Raw genomic sequence first — 16,224 nt, 5'->3', positions numbered from 1 at the left:
AAGCTGGCAGGATACAACCCCATATAGCCAAGGCTACTGCAACAGTGATCATTTAAATATCTACTGTTATGGTAAGTTTACTTGCACAATTGCACTTAAAATATATATATATGTGTGTGTGTGTGTGTGTGTGTGTATATATATATATATATATATATATATATATATATATATATATATATATATATAGATATATATATAGATATATATATATAGATATAGATATATATATATATATATAGATATATAGATATATATATATATATAGCTATATATATATATATATATATATGATATAGATGTTTCAGAATTAAAGGCATTGTCATTTTTTTTTTTACTTCTAAAATAAATTCATTAGATGTTTTTTTTTTTTTTTTTCCTTCAGTTATTTGAGAGAACCCAGTTTTTCTGTACCTGTGACTGTTTTGCAAGTACAGTGATTCTTAGACGGCTATCTGAAAATTAGAGACGCTCAAAATTGAATACTGTGATGTGTTATATGATGCAATGATGTGTGTTTAATGATAGTATTATACTTTTAGAGGGATCGTTCACCTCATAGAGGCAGTTCTGGTGATATGGGACCTAAGTGTGGATTCTGTCATGCTGGAGATGAAGAAAATGAAACTAGAGGGAAATTGCATACATCCAGTGCAAAGAAGGTGGCAGCACATTACAAGTGTATGGTAAGTATAGGTGTCTGTGCTTAACCTGTATGAAGTTTTTCATTAAGTGCTTTGTTATAAAGCTGCCTTGATATACATATAAACACTGTAAAAAATGGTGGGCATATTTGTAATACATTTGTGCTGATGCATAGAGACACAGATTTTGCATACATGTGCACTTGTTGCTCTGAATGCTTTAGCCTTCTGGTGGTAATGGTTGGGGTTTCCTCCAACTATTCCCAGATTAGAGCTGTTAAAATTTTTTCATTAGTTTCTGTACTGAGGAATATGCCTGTGCTATAGTATGCCAGAGTAGGAGGATGCTTCCAGCCCATGCACTGCCCAGTTCTTCACTGCCACCAGTACATGTCCAGTTTTGATCCTGACATTTGTTTAAAGGGAGCTTCCTCATTGATGTACTTTGATCTCCACATCTGTTTTAAGCAATTTCCATCTTGATGCTGTTCCAAAACCTGTGATTGTTCCTGCTGTCATCAGGTCATTGGTCAGGGCGTACACCAGCACTGCCTGTGTTATTTGTGGAGGGAACACTGATGTATTACTACGTATACTGGCACATAAGCCAAGTTTCTTACAGGGATGATGGAGAAAAGTCTTTGGCCATTGTAAGGTCCATTAAGATGATGGCCTTGGAGGTTGCCCATCAAAGGAACGGTCAGGAATGTGTTTCATACAGTCTTGTTTTGGTGCTGAATGGATGAGAGAAGTTAAGAAATGGGAGGGCGGATCATCCAGCAAAGCCTCCCACAAGATAAGCCATCATTTTTTGCGAGTTTCAAATTTTATCTTGACTGAGGAGTCAAGCTTTTCCATATCAACAATATTTGGGGGAGTTCATGAGATGCATCCCGCCTCCACCAGCAGTCGCCCTCCATTTGGGGGTTATTTCTTGAGGCATCGCCACCAACCTGCCAGTGTTCATGTCTGAACCATGGCCATGCCTCGCCAGCTTAAGTGGCATGGTCCCTTAATTCCCCCTTGCAAAGGGGAGATTGCCTCTCCCTAATTCAAGCAAGACTTTCCATCTAAAGTTTTGGAAACTTTGCAGGTGCTTGTGTGTCACTTGAGCCCATGCCAACTTGTTAGACTTGACATGTGCCAGATGTTTATCTGTTGGTACCGGTCTTTTTGAGTAGTGTAAATTTAATTGGATTACTTTCGGTGTGTGCCATCCAGGAAAAAAGATCATTGTTCCCCTCTACTCGACACTCATTAGACCCATTATAGAGTACAACACCCCTTTTGGAATGTACCTCACAAGACATCTGCAGCAGATGGAAAGGCCACAGAAGTTGCTCACGGAGGATTACTGGCCACAAACAAATGCCCTACACTGACCGCCTCAAAAAACTCCAGCTTTACTCCGGAGCATATCGCCTACTCTGAGGTGATCTCTGCCTAACATATAAAGCTATGTCAAACCCAGAGCTGTTGGACATGCTGCACCTAAAGAAATCCCAATCCCTCCGAGCTTGCACGCTCTAGGGACCTAAACCTTGTCACCACAATAAACAGGACATGCTGGAGGGATAGATTCCTGTCCCAGAGACTTCCCATACTCGGGAACAGGCTACCCATCTATGTCAAGCAAAGATGTCCTTCAAGGATGCATCTGCAGTCATAACATATGGGTTGTCCTGCCTCAGGCAGCCGTTCGGTCGGCCGGATTCCAAAGTCTGGGTCCGGCCTCGGCTGATGTCGCACTTTCCCCGACGTCAGAGCATCTGGGGTATAAAAGCATCAGTCGATGCTATTTTCCTCAGTCTTTCTTGCCGCGCGGTGCCCGAAGCAGAAGCTGTTCGCAAGTGCCGGTCGGTCAGATCCAGTGATTTCAGCTACCGAAGACTTCGAAAAAAGCTAAGTACCCCGTTGGGGACTCTTTCTTGCCTCCGCCGATGTCAGACAAAGTAAATAATTGTTTAACTTAGGGAAACAAATACCTCATAAGGATTTCCATTCTTACTGCCTTCCTTGCTTAGGCCCAGACCACGATGTATCGGCCTGTTTAGCCTGTGCTTCCTTCAACCGACGAACTCTTAGACGTTGGTCGGAGTTTGCAGAGGAATTTTTTGGAGCCGCTTTTGCTTATAAAATGCCGTCTGAGACTCAGACTTCGCATATGGTCAAAAAACGCAAGGAAAAGGACCGACACTCGCGGCCCGCGGTTTCGGCTGAAACCACGGCTAGGCCTACCGCGAGTGTCTCTGTTTCGGCCGAAACAGAGTCCTCGGCAATTCCTTCTTCCAAAACCATACTTCCGACCACTGAGGCCCGAGAGGCCCCGGCTGAGTCAGCTTCAGAACTACCTACCGAAGCTAGTGTTCAGGAATTGTCCAACAGCATACCTTTGGACATTTCTACCCCTGCACGTGGGGCAGCTAGGCCCCCTGCTTCCCTGTCCATTAAGGCCTTTTCTAGGGCTAAAGCTGCCAAACTTTCAAAAGCTTTGCCTGCCAAATCTACCTCCCAGAGGCCTTCCTCTAGTTCACAGATCCTCAGCCTTGCTGAGGACCTTATTTCCTTAATTAGGGGTTCACAACCTCACCCAGACAGGGCTTCTCGACCTCCTCCAGACAAAAGGCCCAGGACTGACCCCTCTGATCCACACTCCTCAGATGATTCCACGGATGGATCTGAGTTGTCAGACCACCAGGAAGGGGCTTACTCGCCTTATGAGGATTCTGATGCAGAGGAATCTATCCCTTCGGCCTCCCCTCCTGAAGAGTTTTCCTTTGGTGAGACTCTACACTCCATGAGAGAGCATTTTCAATGGCAAGGTCAGGATTTCTCTGATTCTAGAAAAAGATTAAGGACCTTTTTACATTTATAGGTTCATAGGTTCATACTAGGCTATCTGCCCTAGGGCATTTATAAGCTTAGCCAGAGTGTGTGTGGCTTTCACCACCCCTTAGGATGAGAATACTATACCCATTAGTTTGCTGTGCCTCTGTCCAGCAGTGATACAGAGATGATTCCCGGAGTAAACCTACGGTCTCCCATCCACTCGTCAAGATTTCTCTTGAACAGAGTCAGTGAGGGGCTCTGCCTCACATGGACTGGGATTCTGTTCCATAGTGTAGGGAGTCTCTGGGTGATGAATCTGTCCCTCCAGCACGTCCTATTTATATCCGTGTTGAGGTTTAAGTCTCTTGCTGTCGTGGCTCTGGTGGATTTGGATTTTTTGAGGTGGAGCATGTCCATTAATTCCGGGTTGAACATGGCCTTGTATGTCAGACACAGATCACCTCTGAGCAGACGGTATGCGACTGAATAGAGCTGGAGTTTCTTCAGTCGGGCATTGTATGACATATGTTTGAGCCCCTTTATCCTTTTGGTGAGGAACTTTTGGGGTCTTTCCAACTGCTGCAGGTGTCGGGTAAGGTACATTCGAATGGGCGTTGTACTCAATCATTGGTCTGATAAGTGAAGAGTACAGGGGTACAATGACCTCTCCTGATCTGGATGTGAATCCCTTCATGATCAGGTGGGCAATGTAGAAGGTCTTCCTAACCACTTTGGCAATGTGAGTGTCAAAAGAGAGGTTACGGTCAACTTGGGTCCCCAGGTCCCTGATAACTTCTTCCGTGTTTAATGGATTACCACCTATGTGGTAATTAGGGGTTACCTTGTTTTTCCCAAAGGGTATGACTATACATTTTTTGGCATTTAGCTTAAGGCCATGGCTCTGGCACCAGTTATCCATTTCTATGAGACCTTTCTGGAGGATGTCTGTGTCTGATGGAGTGTCAATTATGGTGCCCAGTTTGCAGTCATCTGCAAATTTTGTCAGCCACAATCCCCCTATGTTTGCCTGCACTTCAGAAAAATAAATGCCGAACAAGAGGCATTCTGAATGTAATTGATGATGTGTACAGTGATGTCAGTACAGCCCCTGATACTCTCCCTCCGGCCCCTGCTAAACCTGACAGATACTACAGGGTCCCAGATTCTCATTTCCATTTGTATAAAGCCCATTCTGCTGACCCAGAAACTATTTCTCAGGGCCCTAAAGGGGTTGCGGCCGCTACTGCCAAAAATCCTCTACCCTCTGACAGAGTCTAGAGCTTTAGATAGATGGGGAAAGAAGGTGTATACTTCTGCAACTTTCTGTCAGGGCATTAAACTGTCAGTTTCATATGATACAGTACCAGGAGTATTTGTTAGATGAACTGAATAAGAAACTTTCTTCTCCTGAACCCCTAGACCGTAAATCCCTTCAGGATTTGGTACACAACTCGCAACAGGTTAGTAATCATTTCTTAAAATGTGGCTATGATGCACTGGAGGCTTCATTTAGATCAGCTATGACTGGGGCAGTTATTCGTAGGCATGCCTGGCTGAAGGAGCAATCTCTGCCAGACCATGTCAAAGCTAAACTCCTGGATGCTCCAATGGAGAAACAAAATTTATTTGGCTCCTCTGCTCAGGAGATCTTAAAAAAGGTTGAAGAAAAGGCAAAATCTGTGCAAACAGTTAAAGATTTCCTGCAAGTTCAACCACCGAGATTCAGCAGAAACTGGCCTACTAAAAATTGGTCCTTTCCAAACTCGGACAGAGCCCAGAGAGGCAGGAACAGGCGCCCTAGAGGCAGAGGTCAATCGAAGGGCTCCTACAGAGGCCGTCAGTGGCAGCCTGCCAACCAGAGGAGTAGTGCAACAACAACAACTACTACACCAGGACAGGGTCAATGACTTAACTCTGATTCCGCCTACCAGGGATCAACTAGAAGCACCCTTGGGCGGAAAGCTGGCTTTATTCTCAAAAAACTGGCATTATATCACAAAGGATACATGGACACTGCAAATAATAGACAAGGGATACAGGTTCCACTTTCACACCTTGCCAAAAAGAGGCGGAATGCCAAACCTTCCACCAAATCAGAGGGCAGAGGCTTTAAAACAAATCAGCAATTTACTTCAGATGAAAGCTATAGAAAAGGTACCATGTTCAGAACAAGGCCAAGGATTTTACTCCAGACTATTCCTTGTACCAAGAAAGGAAAATCAATGGAGGCCTATTCTCGACCTGTCCGCACTGAACACTTATCTTATTGTGCCAAAAATTCAAAATGCTGACCCTACAGCAACTTCTTCCCATGTTGGGCAAGGAGTCTTGGCTGGTGACTCTAGATCTCAAGGAGGCATACCTGCACGTCCCTATTCGACCAAACTGCAGAAGACACCTCAGATTTCTTGCAGGATCAGAGCATTATCAATTCTCAGCATTGCCCTTTGGCTTGTCTACTGCGCCCAAAGTATTCACGAAATGCCTGGCATCAGTAATTGCACATTGCAGACTACAGGGAATTCAAATTTACCCATACCTGGACGACTGCCTAATACAAGCGGACAACAAGGAAAATTTGATAAAGGACTTGGCCTATGCCATCCACCTGCTACAGACCTTGGGATACACAGTCAACATCCAAAAGTCAAGACTAGTACCATCCCAAAGGATAACCTTTTTGGGTGCAGATCTGGACACAACCACCCAAATGGCCTTTCTCACAGAAGAAAAACAAAAACAACTTCCAGATTACTTCATGATTCTGACAAGACAAACTCAGCTTACTGCAAGGAAAATCCTGCAAGCCCTGGGTTACATGGCATCCTGCATAATTCTAATACCACATGCCAGGCTGCATATGAGGAAATTACAGTGGTACCTCCGGAGTGTATGGTCTCAGCACAGTCACAGTTTAGAAACCATGATACCAATCATTCCATGCCTTCAAAAGGAATTCCTGTGGTGGGCTCAGGCCTGCCAGTCCAACAGAGGGTTGCCTTTTAACAAACCAAAACCAAGGCAGACCATCACCACGGACGCCTCAGACCGAGGATGGGGAGCACATGGAGGACAAATGTATCCAAGGCCTATGGCCTGAAGGACAGCTAAGCATGCACATAAACCAAAAGGAAATGCTGGCAGTGAGGCATGCAATCGAGGCATTCAAACCCTTCCTCCAACAAGGACACCTGCTAATAAGGACAGACAACACCACGGTCATGTGGTACATAAACAAGCAGGGAGGCACACATTCCTACCCTCTATGCCGGATGGCTATGAATCTGTGGGAACTATGCCTGAATCTCAAGATCCAACTACAGGCCCAATTCGTGCCAGGGAAAGAAAATGCACTGGCGGACAGCTTAAGCAGAACTACCATGGATGCACACGAATGGATGCTGCACCCAGACATCTTCCAACTCATAGCAAAGACATGGGGAATGCCGGCGATAGATTTGTTCGCCTCCCCACTCAACAATCAACTAAAGACATTCTGCTCAAGGACTTACCACCCACAAGCTTGGAGGGTGGACTCTCTCTCTTTCAGCTGGAAAGACCTAACAGTATATGCCTTCCCACCTCTCCCATTGATGTACAAGGTTCTACTGAAGATCAGGGAGGAACCGCCAAAACTGATAATAGCTCCGGACTGGCCAAGACAACACTGGTATCCATTATTGAGAAGCATGTCTCACGCAAAATCATGGCCTCTCCCCCTATGGCCTCTTCTGACGCAGAACAATTTCAAGACCCTGCATCCCAACTTGAAAACATTGCAGCTAACTGCCTGGAAAATTCCTTAAATCCCAATCAAACTGTTTTATCTCAGAGCGTGAAGGACATTATCTTGGAGGCTCGCAGGCCTTCCACAAGGAAGACATACTCAGCTAAATGGAAGAGATTTCTCATTTGGAGCACATCAAAGGGCACAGATGTCGCAGTGGCAAACCTAACACACATCCTAGAATACTTAGCAGAATTGTTCCACAATGGCCTGTCCTATTCTTCCATTAAGATTCATGCTTCAGCAATTTCAGCAGAGTACAATGTGGATCCACCTATCTTCTCACACCCTCTCCTCAGACAATTTGAGAGGGATCAAAAATATTAAACCTCCAAGAAGACCCCCTCTACCTGCCTGGGATCTCAACTTTGTGCTGGAAAAACTGACACTACCTCCTTTTGAACCAGCAGCATCAGCGGATCTGCAGTTTCTATCTTGGAAAACTGCTTTCCTTCTGGCAATCACTTCAGCAAGAAGAGTATCTGAGTTACAAGCATTAATGGCAGTGCAGCCTTTTCTTCTTTTCCACCAGGACAGGGTGTCACTAAGAACCAGTCCTACTTTTATGCCAAAGGTGGTATCTAGGGTATCCTTGAACCAAGCTATTCACTTGCTTACGTTCTTCCCTAATCCACAGAATAGAGGGGGAAAAACTTTTGCACACCCTGGATATACACAGACAACTACGCTACTACTTGGACAGAACAAAAACTAGCAGAAAAACTGACCAACTTTTTGTAGCATATGCAACTGGGGTGCAAGGAAGAGCAATTTCCAAACAGACAATTTCAAAATGGATAGGAAATTGCATTCGCTTTTGCTACTCCTTTCATGGAAAGACAGTTCCTGAAAATCAGGCCTCACTACAGCCTTCCTACGGGGGGGTGGCTACCAAGGACATTTTAGAAGCTGCTACTTGGAGCTCCGTGCATACATTTGCCAAGCATTACAATCTACCTTTATACTCTAGATCCAGGGCAGGGTTTGCAACTGCAGTCCTGCAGGGAATCTTAACTACACCATCCTTTTCTTAGTACGTCCTCCCCCAGATTGGCTATGGTATTCTACCCATATGTTATGACTGCAGATGCATCCTTGAAGGACATAGTACAGTTTTGTACCTACCATAAATGTAGATGTCCGATAGGTATGCATCTGCAGTCAGGATTACCCTCCCTCCTTCCCCTCTGGTATTCCTAGGGTGCTCCCTGTTTTAGCTAGCTGGGGGAATCTATTATGGTGTATTTGTTTGTTTATACATGTATATAATTTGCAAATGTTTGGAACTTTTCAGCATTTATCCAAATTTAGCCTTCCTAGAGGGCACCTGGCATCTGGGGCAAGAAAAACTGAGGAAAATGGAGTCGGCTGATGCTTTTATACCCCAGACGCTCTGACGTCGGGGAAAGTGCGACATCAGCCGAGGCCAGACCCAGACTTTGGAATCCGGCCGACCGAAGGGCTGCCTGAGGCAGGACAACCCATATGTTATGACTGCAGATGCATACCTATCGGACATCTACATTTATGGTAGGTACAAAACTGTACTTTCTTCATTAGCACTCTTCAAGAAAAATCTTGAGTGGATGGGAAATGGGAAATACACCCCGAGGATTACTTCTGTGTCTTTGCTCGACAGTGGAACAGGAGAATAACTTTCTTGGATGGCGTAAACCAGGGAACCTTGTTGTCTAGTTTTACATAGGCCCTTGGGCCGATAGCCTAGTTCCTACCTATATAAACAAGCTAAACATAGAGCAGTAAAGTTGACATGAATGTTAAGGTCATTGACAGTTTGGAGTAAACAAAGATTGATGCAAGTTTAATACATTTTCAGTTGGAGTTAAAAGCTCAAAAGTGGTATAATCATGCTATCAGAATATGCCAGGCCAAACTGGTTTTAAGGGACATTTTTAAAGCCAACCCAGTAGTAATACAGGCTCATAACTACAGTAGTTAAAAGTTCAGAAGTTATAGAACACGTGGTAGGCAAAACAAAACTTGTCAGTTTCAAAATGTTCCCTTAGAAGTGCTATCAGCTTTTGATTAACTAGGTAAAGGAAACAGCAGCCCTTTGAGGTGTGCGGAATGCAGTGTAATCTGTAAGACCCAAAACACTACCTGAACTTTATAGATATGGGAATGTGTGGGCAACCACATAGATTCACTTTGCAGGACTTGTGTAATATGACGACAGTGGGGCGGTAGCAGTTAGAACATCTGCTGATGGTGCCACCCACAGGGCGACTATACACTGGCTAAAACAGTGGAATCTGGTTCAAATTCTGCTGGGTTCTGTATTGCAGCGGGCAGAAGGAAATGTTTGTAACCTAATTGTACTGCTCCAGCAAGAGGCAGACTGTTGTAGGACTGCTTCAGAAGTATTGTAGTGCAATTGTCACTCATCTGAAAGGGTAACCTGATCCACCCTCATCACATACTGCACAGAGGTCATGATAGACACTACTGAGTAAAAATATTGATCTTACTGTCAGGTGATCATCAGTCTCTCTTGGGAGGTCTGAAATTCAAATTGAAAAGGATCATTGAGGTTTTTCTCAAGTGCCTCAGCCACAGTAGGGAAAATCAGATTCTGAGGAAAGTTTTTCGCTTTTTCTGATACTATTGCCAAATAGGAGTTTCAGCAGGAGCAAAAAATTCCAAAATGCCAGTCAAGATATTTACGTATTACATGTGGGTTTTCCTCAGCATGCAGCTGTTCCTCCTAGCTTAACAGCATTACAAGATGTTTTCTTGGTGGTCAGCAGTTTACCTGACAGTCAGCCGCCTGCCCTTCAAAAAAAAAATATATATATATATATTATACAAGGTTTCTCAGACCCAGGGATTTCTCTTTTTAAACCCCCTGATCAGACCCTAAAATGATGGCAATGTCAGAACTATCTACTGCCAGACTTTGTCAGCTAACCCTATTCCTCCTAACAACGATGAAGACAATTTGATACATTTGGAAAGGTTTATTCTTCTGCCCTGGTCTTGAATTGTGTGGCTTGTGTCCGTTTCTGCTGGCTCTTTTAACAATGAGGAAGTTATTTGTTGACTTATTCAGACAGCAAGACATCTCTGAAAATTTTAATATCCTTTGTCACCAAACACTCTTCAAATGTTCTTATGACACTGCTGATGCTGTATCTAGAGCAGCTGCTACTGAGACAGTAATGAGAAGGTTTCTCTGGGTTATTCCTAGCATTTGCCAAAAGATGTCAAAGCTGAGCTCCAAATGTTCCCCTAGGTAAGGCATTATTTCGCCCATCCTCTGCTGAGGTCCTTAAAAGATTTGATGAAAGAGGGAAGTTTAATTCTGGGAGTTACCCAAATCTTTTAACCTTCCATACTAAAGTGTAATGGAAACCACCTTTCCAATTCAGGTTCATTTTACTGGAAACTTAATCCCAGCAAGTCACATGCTTACAAAATTTCAGAAAGTAATGCAAGGAGGCTCAAAACAGAGGGTCCTCCCAAGACCAAGTTGTCCCTTAACGTTTTCCCCCCTCCTGTCATTTCAGTAAAACTGTCCCAGTTTCTCTGAAGTGTTTTCAGAATGTGCCTGTATTTTCAGTGGGAGAACACGGAGGTTTCACATTCCTTTAGAAAATACTATGAATTGTTACATCTGGACTTTCTAGAACCTTCACCTATCCCCCCCCCCCCCAGCCTGACCTAGCAGCTATAGCTTTACTTGATCCACTTACTAAACATTTTGTTAATCCTAAACCTTCTACTTCAAACAGTGGTGCTAAAGCTTGTTTGGGGGGGGGGGGGGGGTATATGCTTCTGCAACCTTTGAGTTTTAGAATTCTGAATTGTAAGGCTGAAATGTTAGTTTATACTGGCTACTTGTGAAATTAAAGAATGTTTTGGCTGCAGTTTCTTCTTGAGGAAAAATCTACTTTGATTTGTCTAGTTTCTTGTTTTGCATGTTCCCTTCTCATTGTTTGAAGCATGTTAATGACTTTGTGGATATTACTTCCAAGGCTGTTGGCACTGGTACTGTTTTGATAAGCTTTGCCTGGCTGCATTTATAGAACCTCCCAGAATGTCAAGATTAAAATTTTGAATTGTTTGTGCAGAATTTTTTAGCTGCTCTGCTGCAGAGTTTCAGAAAGTGTGATGAGAAAGCTAAACTGTTTCAGGGAATCTCAGATTTTTCAGCCCTCTTTCTATAAATTTGCAGTGCAATTTCCTGTTCCATTTTCAAATTTTAGCAATAAACCAAATAGTCTCAGCAGAATGTTGGTAAGCAGACATTTAAAAAGTAATGGCAGGGAGGTTGCAAAAAGTAAGTGTCCCTTAAGCAGTCATTATATCCTCCACTCACCCTTGGAAGCCTCTTACAACTTCCAGAAAGTATGAATTTCCATTTATATTTATGGGTTCTGATGCTGATCCAGCTAAGATATACAGATGGCCGCAGGAGTAAATTCCTCCTTTCTAGTGGATTCCTCTTACTCTTCTAGACCAAACCTTTTTCTTCCCTCCTGTTCTACATTACATGCCATCTTTTGGCGTAATAGAAGCAGATGTCCTTCCATTTCATTGTTGCAGTATTCCTCACAATAGGGATCCCCTGACAAGGATGGCCTGACATCCGACCATAATACCAAAGCCTTTAGGTTGCTTAAGGTATGCTGTATGTCACACAAATGTGCTCTGAGTACAGCTTAGGGCATAAAGGTGACATCCGGAGTACCATCAACCGAACTTTTGCCACTGGTCCGAATGCCATCTTTTGATCAGTCTGAATGCCCACTTCGTTTGGTGGTTCATCAAGCCGTTTTCAGAAAAGTTCTTAGTTGGGGTTCTTTTCATTTGTTGCTTGTGGGGTTCATGTCATTTGGAAAGGGTAAATGACAGTGCGGGAGACAAGATTCTTCATATAGATCATCACTAGCAGTGTTTGACTCTTGTGCTTCCCATGACCATACGTCCTGTTTGTCAGGCTTTCATCCCAAGGACACTGCATAAGTCTGCTTTCCTCTGGCGATATACTTAAGAAAAGCAATGTGTTAAGCTTTTAGACCCACTCTGAGGGTCAGCTGTCTAGAAAGGCCAAGAAATTTAGGTCTGATTCTTTTCCTGTAACACCTCCACCAGACATCTCTCCCAAGGCTAGTGAAAGGATTGCCCAGCTCAGTTGGATTCCTCTGCCGTGACTGTTTTGGTGGCTGACAGATGTCTTTAAGTATTCGGGGGAACTGTGGCTGATTATTACTGAAGGACCTAGAGATATTCCTCAGATTTTGGTTAGGGAGGAAGTACTGACTACCATTGTAAAATTCCATCCAAGGTCTGAGCCTTCTAAATTTTATAAAGGTTACGTCCAGTTGAAAAAGAAACAAAACTTGTTTCTTCTGCTCTAAGGATTCTGAGTGAATGGCAGCATTTCACTCTGGTTGCTTAATACCCTTTTGGCCTTAAAGCCTCCCCAAGGAGTTCCTGTTCCACCTTGGTCCTCTACTGCCTTCTAAAGGCCTAGCGAACAGGATTTCTCTGAGGAGGGAGATTCTGATGAGGAATCCCTTGCTTATTCTTCCAGATTCCTTCTCCCTTAGACTCTGGTTCTGAGGAAGAAGAGTCCGCCAGTCCTGGCACTCCTTTTTAAGAGATTTCCTCTGGGGAGACCATTTCTTGAATGATGGAATTTTAAGTGCGATTGTGCTCATGTTTCTGAGGTTCAGAAAAGGTTTTACTAGCATCTACAAATGGACTCTCCTAGACCATCTGCTGTTTCTCCTATTTTGGCTGCCTTGTTGAATGTCTTTTCTACTGCATCTCCAGCTTGATTCCCAGCCCCCCTGTCCCCAAAAAACCTGATAGGTTTTACAGGGTGCCTATGAGTATTGCAAATTTCTCTATAAATGTTCTGCTGACCCCATTGTGGTGTCTGTGGCATCTGACAAGCCCTCTCAGTTGCTGCCCTCTACTAAGTTACTTCTTTCTGATAAAGACAGCAGAACTGTTTAAAGGGCTAGGTAAGAAGGTTTACACCTCAGCTACCCTTACTTTTATGGCTGTTATCAGACTCTTATGTCAAGATATATTTTGGCTCTTCTCAGGCCTGTCCGATAATTTTGGACCTTCCTGATTCTGTGGGTATCATTTCTGCTCTCTCCTTGTTAGAGACTTCTTTCTAGGTGTCTCACTATTGTATTAAGTGCAGTTTTGTTGCAGCAGATGCTTTTTCCAGAGCTGCTGCTTTTGGTTCTGTGTTGAGGATTCATGACTTTGGCTTCAACCTTTGCCTGATGTTAAGGCTAAGTTGATGGATGCCCCTCTTGATAAACATTTAGTGCAGCAGCTGCTGCTGATTTGTTTTACGGCTGTTCAGGATAAGGGCAAGGCTTTACAGAGATTGAAGCATGTTTTTAGCTCTTCTGTGCCTATGTTTCAGAGGACTTAACCTAATAAGCCAGCCTTTGTTTGTAGACAGTCTCCTCCTCCTTTCAAAGATAAAAATGGTAGGAAAGGGGCTCCTCCTGCTAAAGCTACCCAAACTCCTGTGACACAGAAATCTCCTTTTCTTGACTAACCAGGTGCTGTCTGGTTATCCTGTTTTTCTCTCTGCTGCATTACTTTCTCCATCTTTCCCTATACCTTCCAGTTTGGTTAAATATTACTTGGGATTATTGGGTTCTGTTCATTATCCCCTAGGGTACTGCATGCTCTGGAAATTTCTTCCCCATTTCGTAGGCATTCCTCAGTTCCCTCCGTAACAGCATTTTTTCTAGGGGTGCTTCAGGATCTTTTGTCTCCAACTATTAAGCCAGTTCAAGTTTCTCAAACAGGGCAGAGGTTTTACTCTAGGATGTTCGTGGTCCCCAGAAAAGAAGGCACTTGCACATCCATTCTGGATTTCTCTCCCCTAAAAAGACTTTCCGAAGGTCCTTTCCTTTCAGATGTTGTCGCTGTAGACTTTGTTCCCCGTGCTGCTTTCTCAAACTTTTGTAATGTCTTTGGATCTAAAGGATGCTTATCTTCACATTCCTATTCATCCTGTCTTCACAAAGTTTACGTTTCTCTGCTTCCTGATATTTTCAGTTCTCTGCTTTGCCCTTTGGTCTTTCTACTGTCCCAGGGGTATTCAAATGTCTCATGCCTGCGATTGCCTTTTGTAGGCTAAGGGGAATACAGGTCTTTACTTAAATGGTCTCTCTTTTCAGGCATCCACTCCAGAGATTCTACTGCAGCATTTTCACTTTGCCATTTCTCTCTTGCAGAGCCTTTGAGTTGACCATCAATTTCCAAAACTCCTTTCTGACTCTCTCACAGGATCATGCATTTCCTAGGTGCAGGATCCAGACTGTTCCAATGCTGGCATCCCTGCCTCTTCCCCAAGGTATTCAATTTCATGTTTTTTCAATCACTTCTTCCTCTGGCCTCAGTCACGGCAAGGCGATTTCTGAGAGCTTTGTGGTTGTATGGCCTCCACCATTCCAATGCTCCCTTTTGCCAAATTCCACTTGAGAAAACTTCAGTGGTTTCTAAAGTCAGTGTGGCTTCACCATTCTCATCCCTTGGACTTCGTAGTCCCTCTTCATCCATGCCTTCAGCTGAAATTTCAGTGGTGGATGCAACATTTGGCTACCAATCTGAGGCTCCCGGTTCAACTCCATCTTCCCTCCCATGAGCAATTCACAGACTCTTCAGATGTTGGATGGGGAGCATCCTTCGGCTCGCTAAAGGTGCAGGGTCCTTGGTCGCCTCAACAAAGGAAAGACCATATTGGTGTCCGAGATTAGAGCTCTTCTGCTGGCTGTTCAGACGTTTTCACCCTGTGTTCTCCTGAGAGTACCACAGTGATGCGGTATGTTAGCAAGCAAGGGAGGTACAAGGTCTTATCTCCTGTGCCAGTTGTCACTTCTAGTGTGGGAACTAACTATCCAGTGTTGCTACTTCAGCCAGTTTACATTACTTCAGGTCAGAACATTGTGGCAGACTCTGAGCAAGTGGATATGTTTCTAGACATTGTCCACTACTGGGTTACTTCTCAAGTGGATCTTTGAGCCTTATTTCTAAACAGACTTCTTTTTTGTGCCAGAGTCCCAGGTCCTCAAGTCTGGAAGCTGGACTCTTTCCTGGAAGAAGGTTGTCTTCCTTCCCCTTCCCTCTCATTCCAAAAGTCCTGTTCAAAATTCAACAGGATGCTCCCAAAATCTTGCTGTTGACTCCTTTTGTCCCAGACAGCATTGGTTCCCTGTTCTGCATTTAGCCAATGGCAATCACAAGTTACTGCACAGGATGGACCTACAGACAATGGATCTCTCATCAATTCCCACCTGTCCATTCTTCAACTGACACTATGGCTGATAGGATCTTGATTCCATACAGATACCTTTTTTCTGAGGACGTGTTTGGGGTCCTGTAGGAGGCCAAGGCGGCCACAACTTGGAAATCCTACTTATCCAAATGAAAGAAGATTTCTGTTTGGTGTGTCTCAATTTCAATTCATTGTCTGTGGATGTTCCTGTGGTTCTGTCTTATCTGAGTGAAATGTTCAATGCTGTGTTGGCGTAATCTTCTTTTAAGGCTCACTTATCGGCTATTTCTGCTTGTTTGCCTTTATCGCCTCCTTTAGCTTCTAGATTTAAGGCTGAACAGTTTCTTTAAAGGCATCCTTTATATTAGGCCTTACAGGAAGCGTGATGTTCATCGTGCATACAGCTGCAGTCATAACAGATGGGTTCTCCTGCTGTCAGGCGGGTCCTCGGTCGGCCAAATTCCAAAGTCTAGGTCCGGCGTCGGTTGTCGTCGCTTCTTCCCTGACGTCAGTGCGACAGGGGTATAAAGGAACCAGCCGACGCCATTTTCTTCAGTCTTTCTTGCCGCGCGGTGCCCGAAGCAGAAGCAGTTCGCAAGTGCCGGTCGGCCAGCTCCTGAAATTACGAAATTTGGAAACAGAAGTCTTCTTAAAAGCGAAGTACCCCGTATGGGAAAATTTTCTTG

General features: G+C 44.0%; 1 protein-coding gene across 1 annotated transcript in view; it reads left to right on the top strand.

Moving 5' to 3' along the window:
- The window catches only part of LOC122789875 (PHD finger protein 6-like), a 655,585-nt gene that overhangs the window by 396,754 nt on the left and 242,607 nt on the right, over positions 1 to 16,224 (top strand). The window contains exon 5 of the mRNA XM_044057309.1: positions 543 to 686. Within this exon, the coding sequence (XP_043913244.1) occupies positions 543 to 686 (144 nt within the window). The remainder of the gene's footprint in view (positions 1 to 542; positions 687 to 16,224) is intronic.

Source organism: Protopterus annectens, chromosome 15.part0 (assembly GCF_019279795.1).
Source record: "Protopterus annectens isolate FY-2018-M chromosome 15.part0, PAN1.0, whole genome shotgun sequence".
Lineage (NCBI taxonomy): Eukaryota > Metazoa > Chordata > Ceratodontiformes > Protopteridae > Protopterus > Protopterus annectens.
The sequence above is the reverse complement of the archived record's forward strand: the minus strand, read 5'-3'. Positions and strand labels throughout refer to the sequence as shown.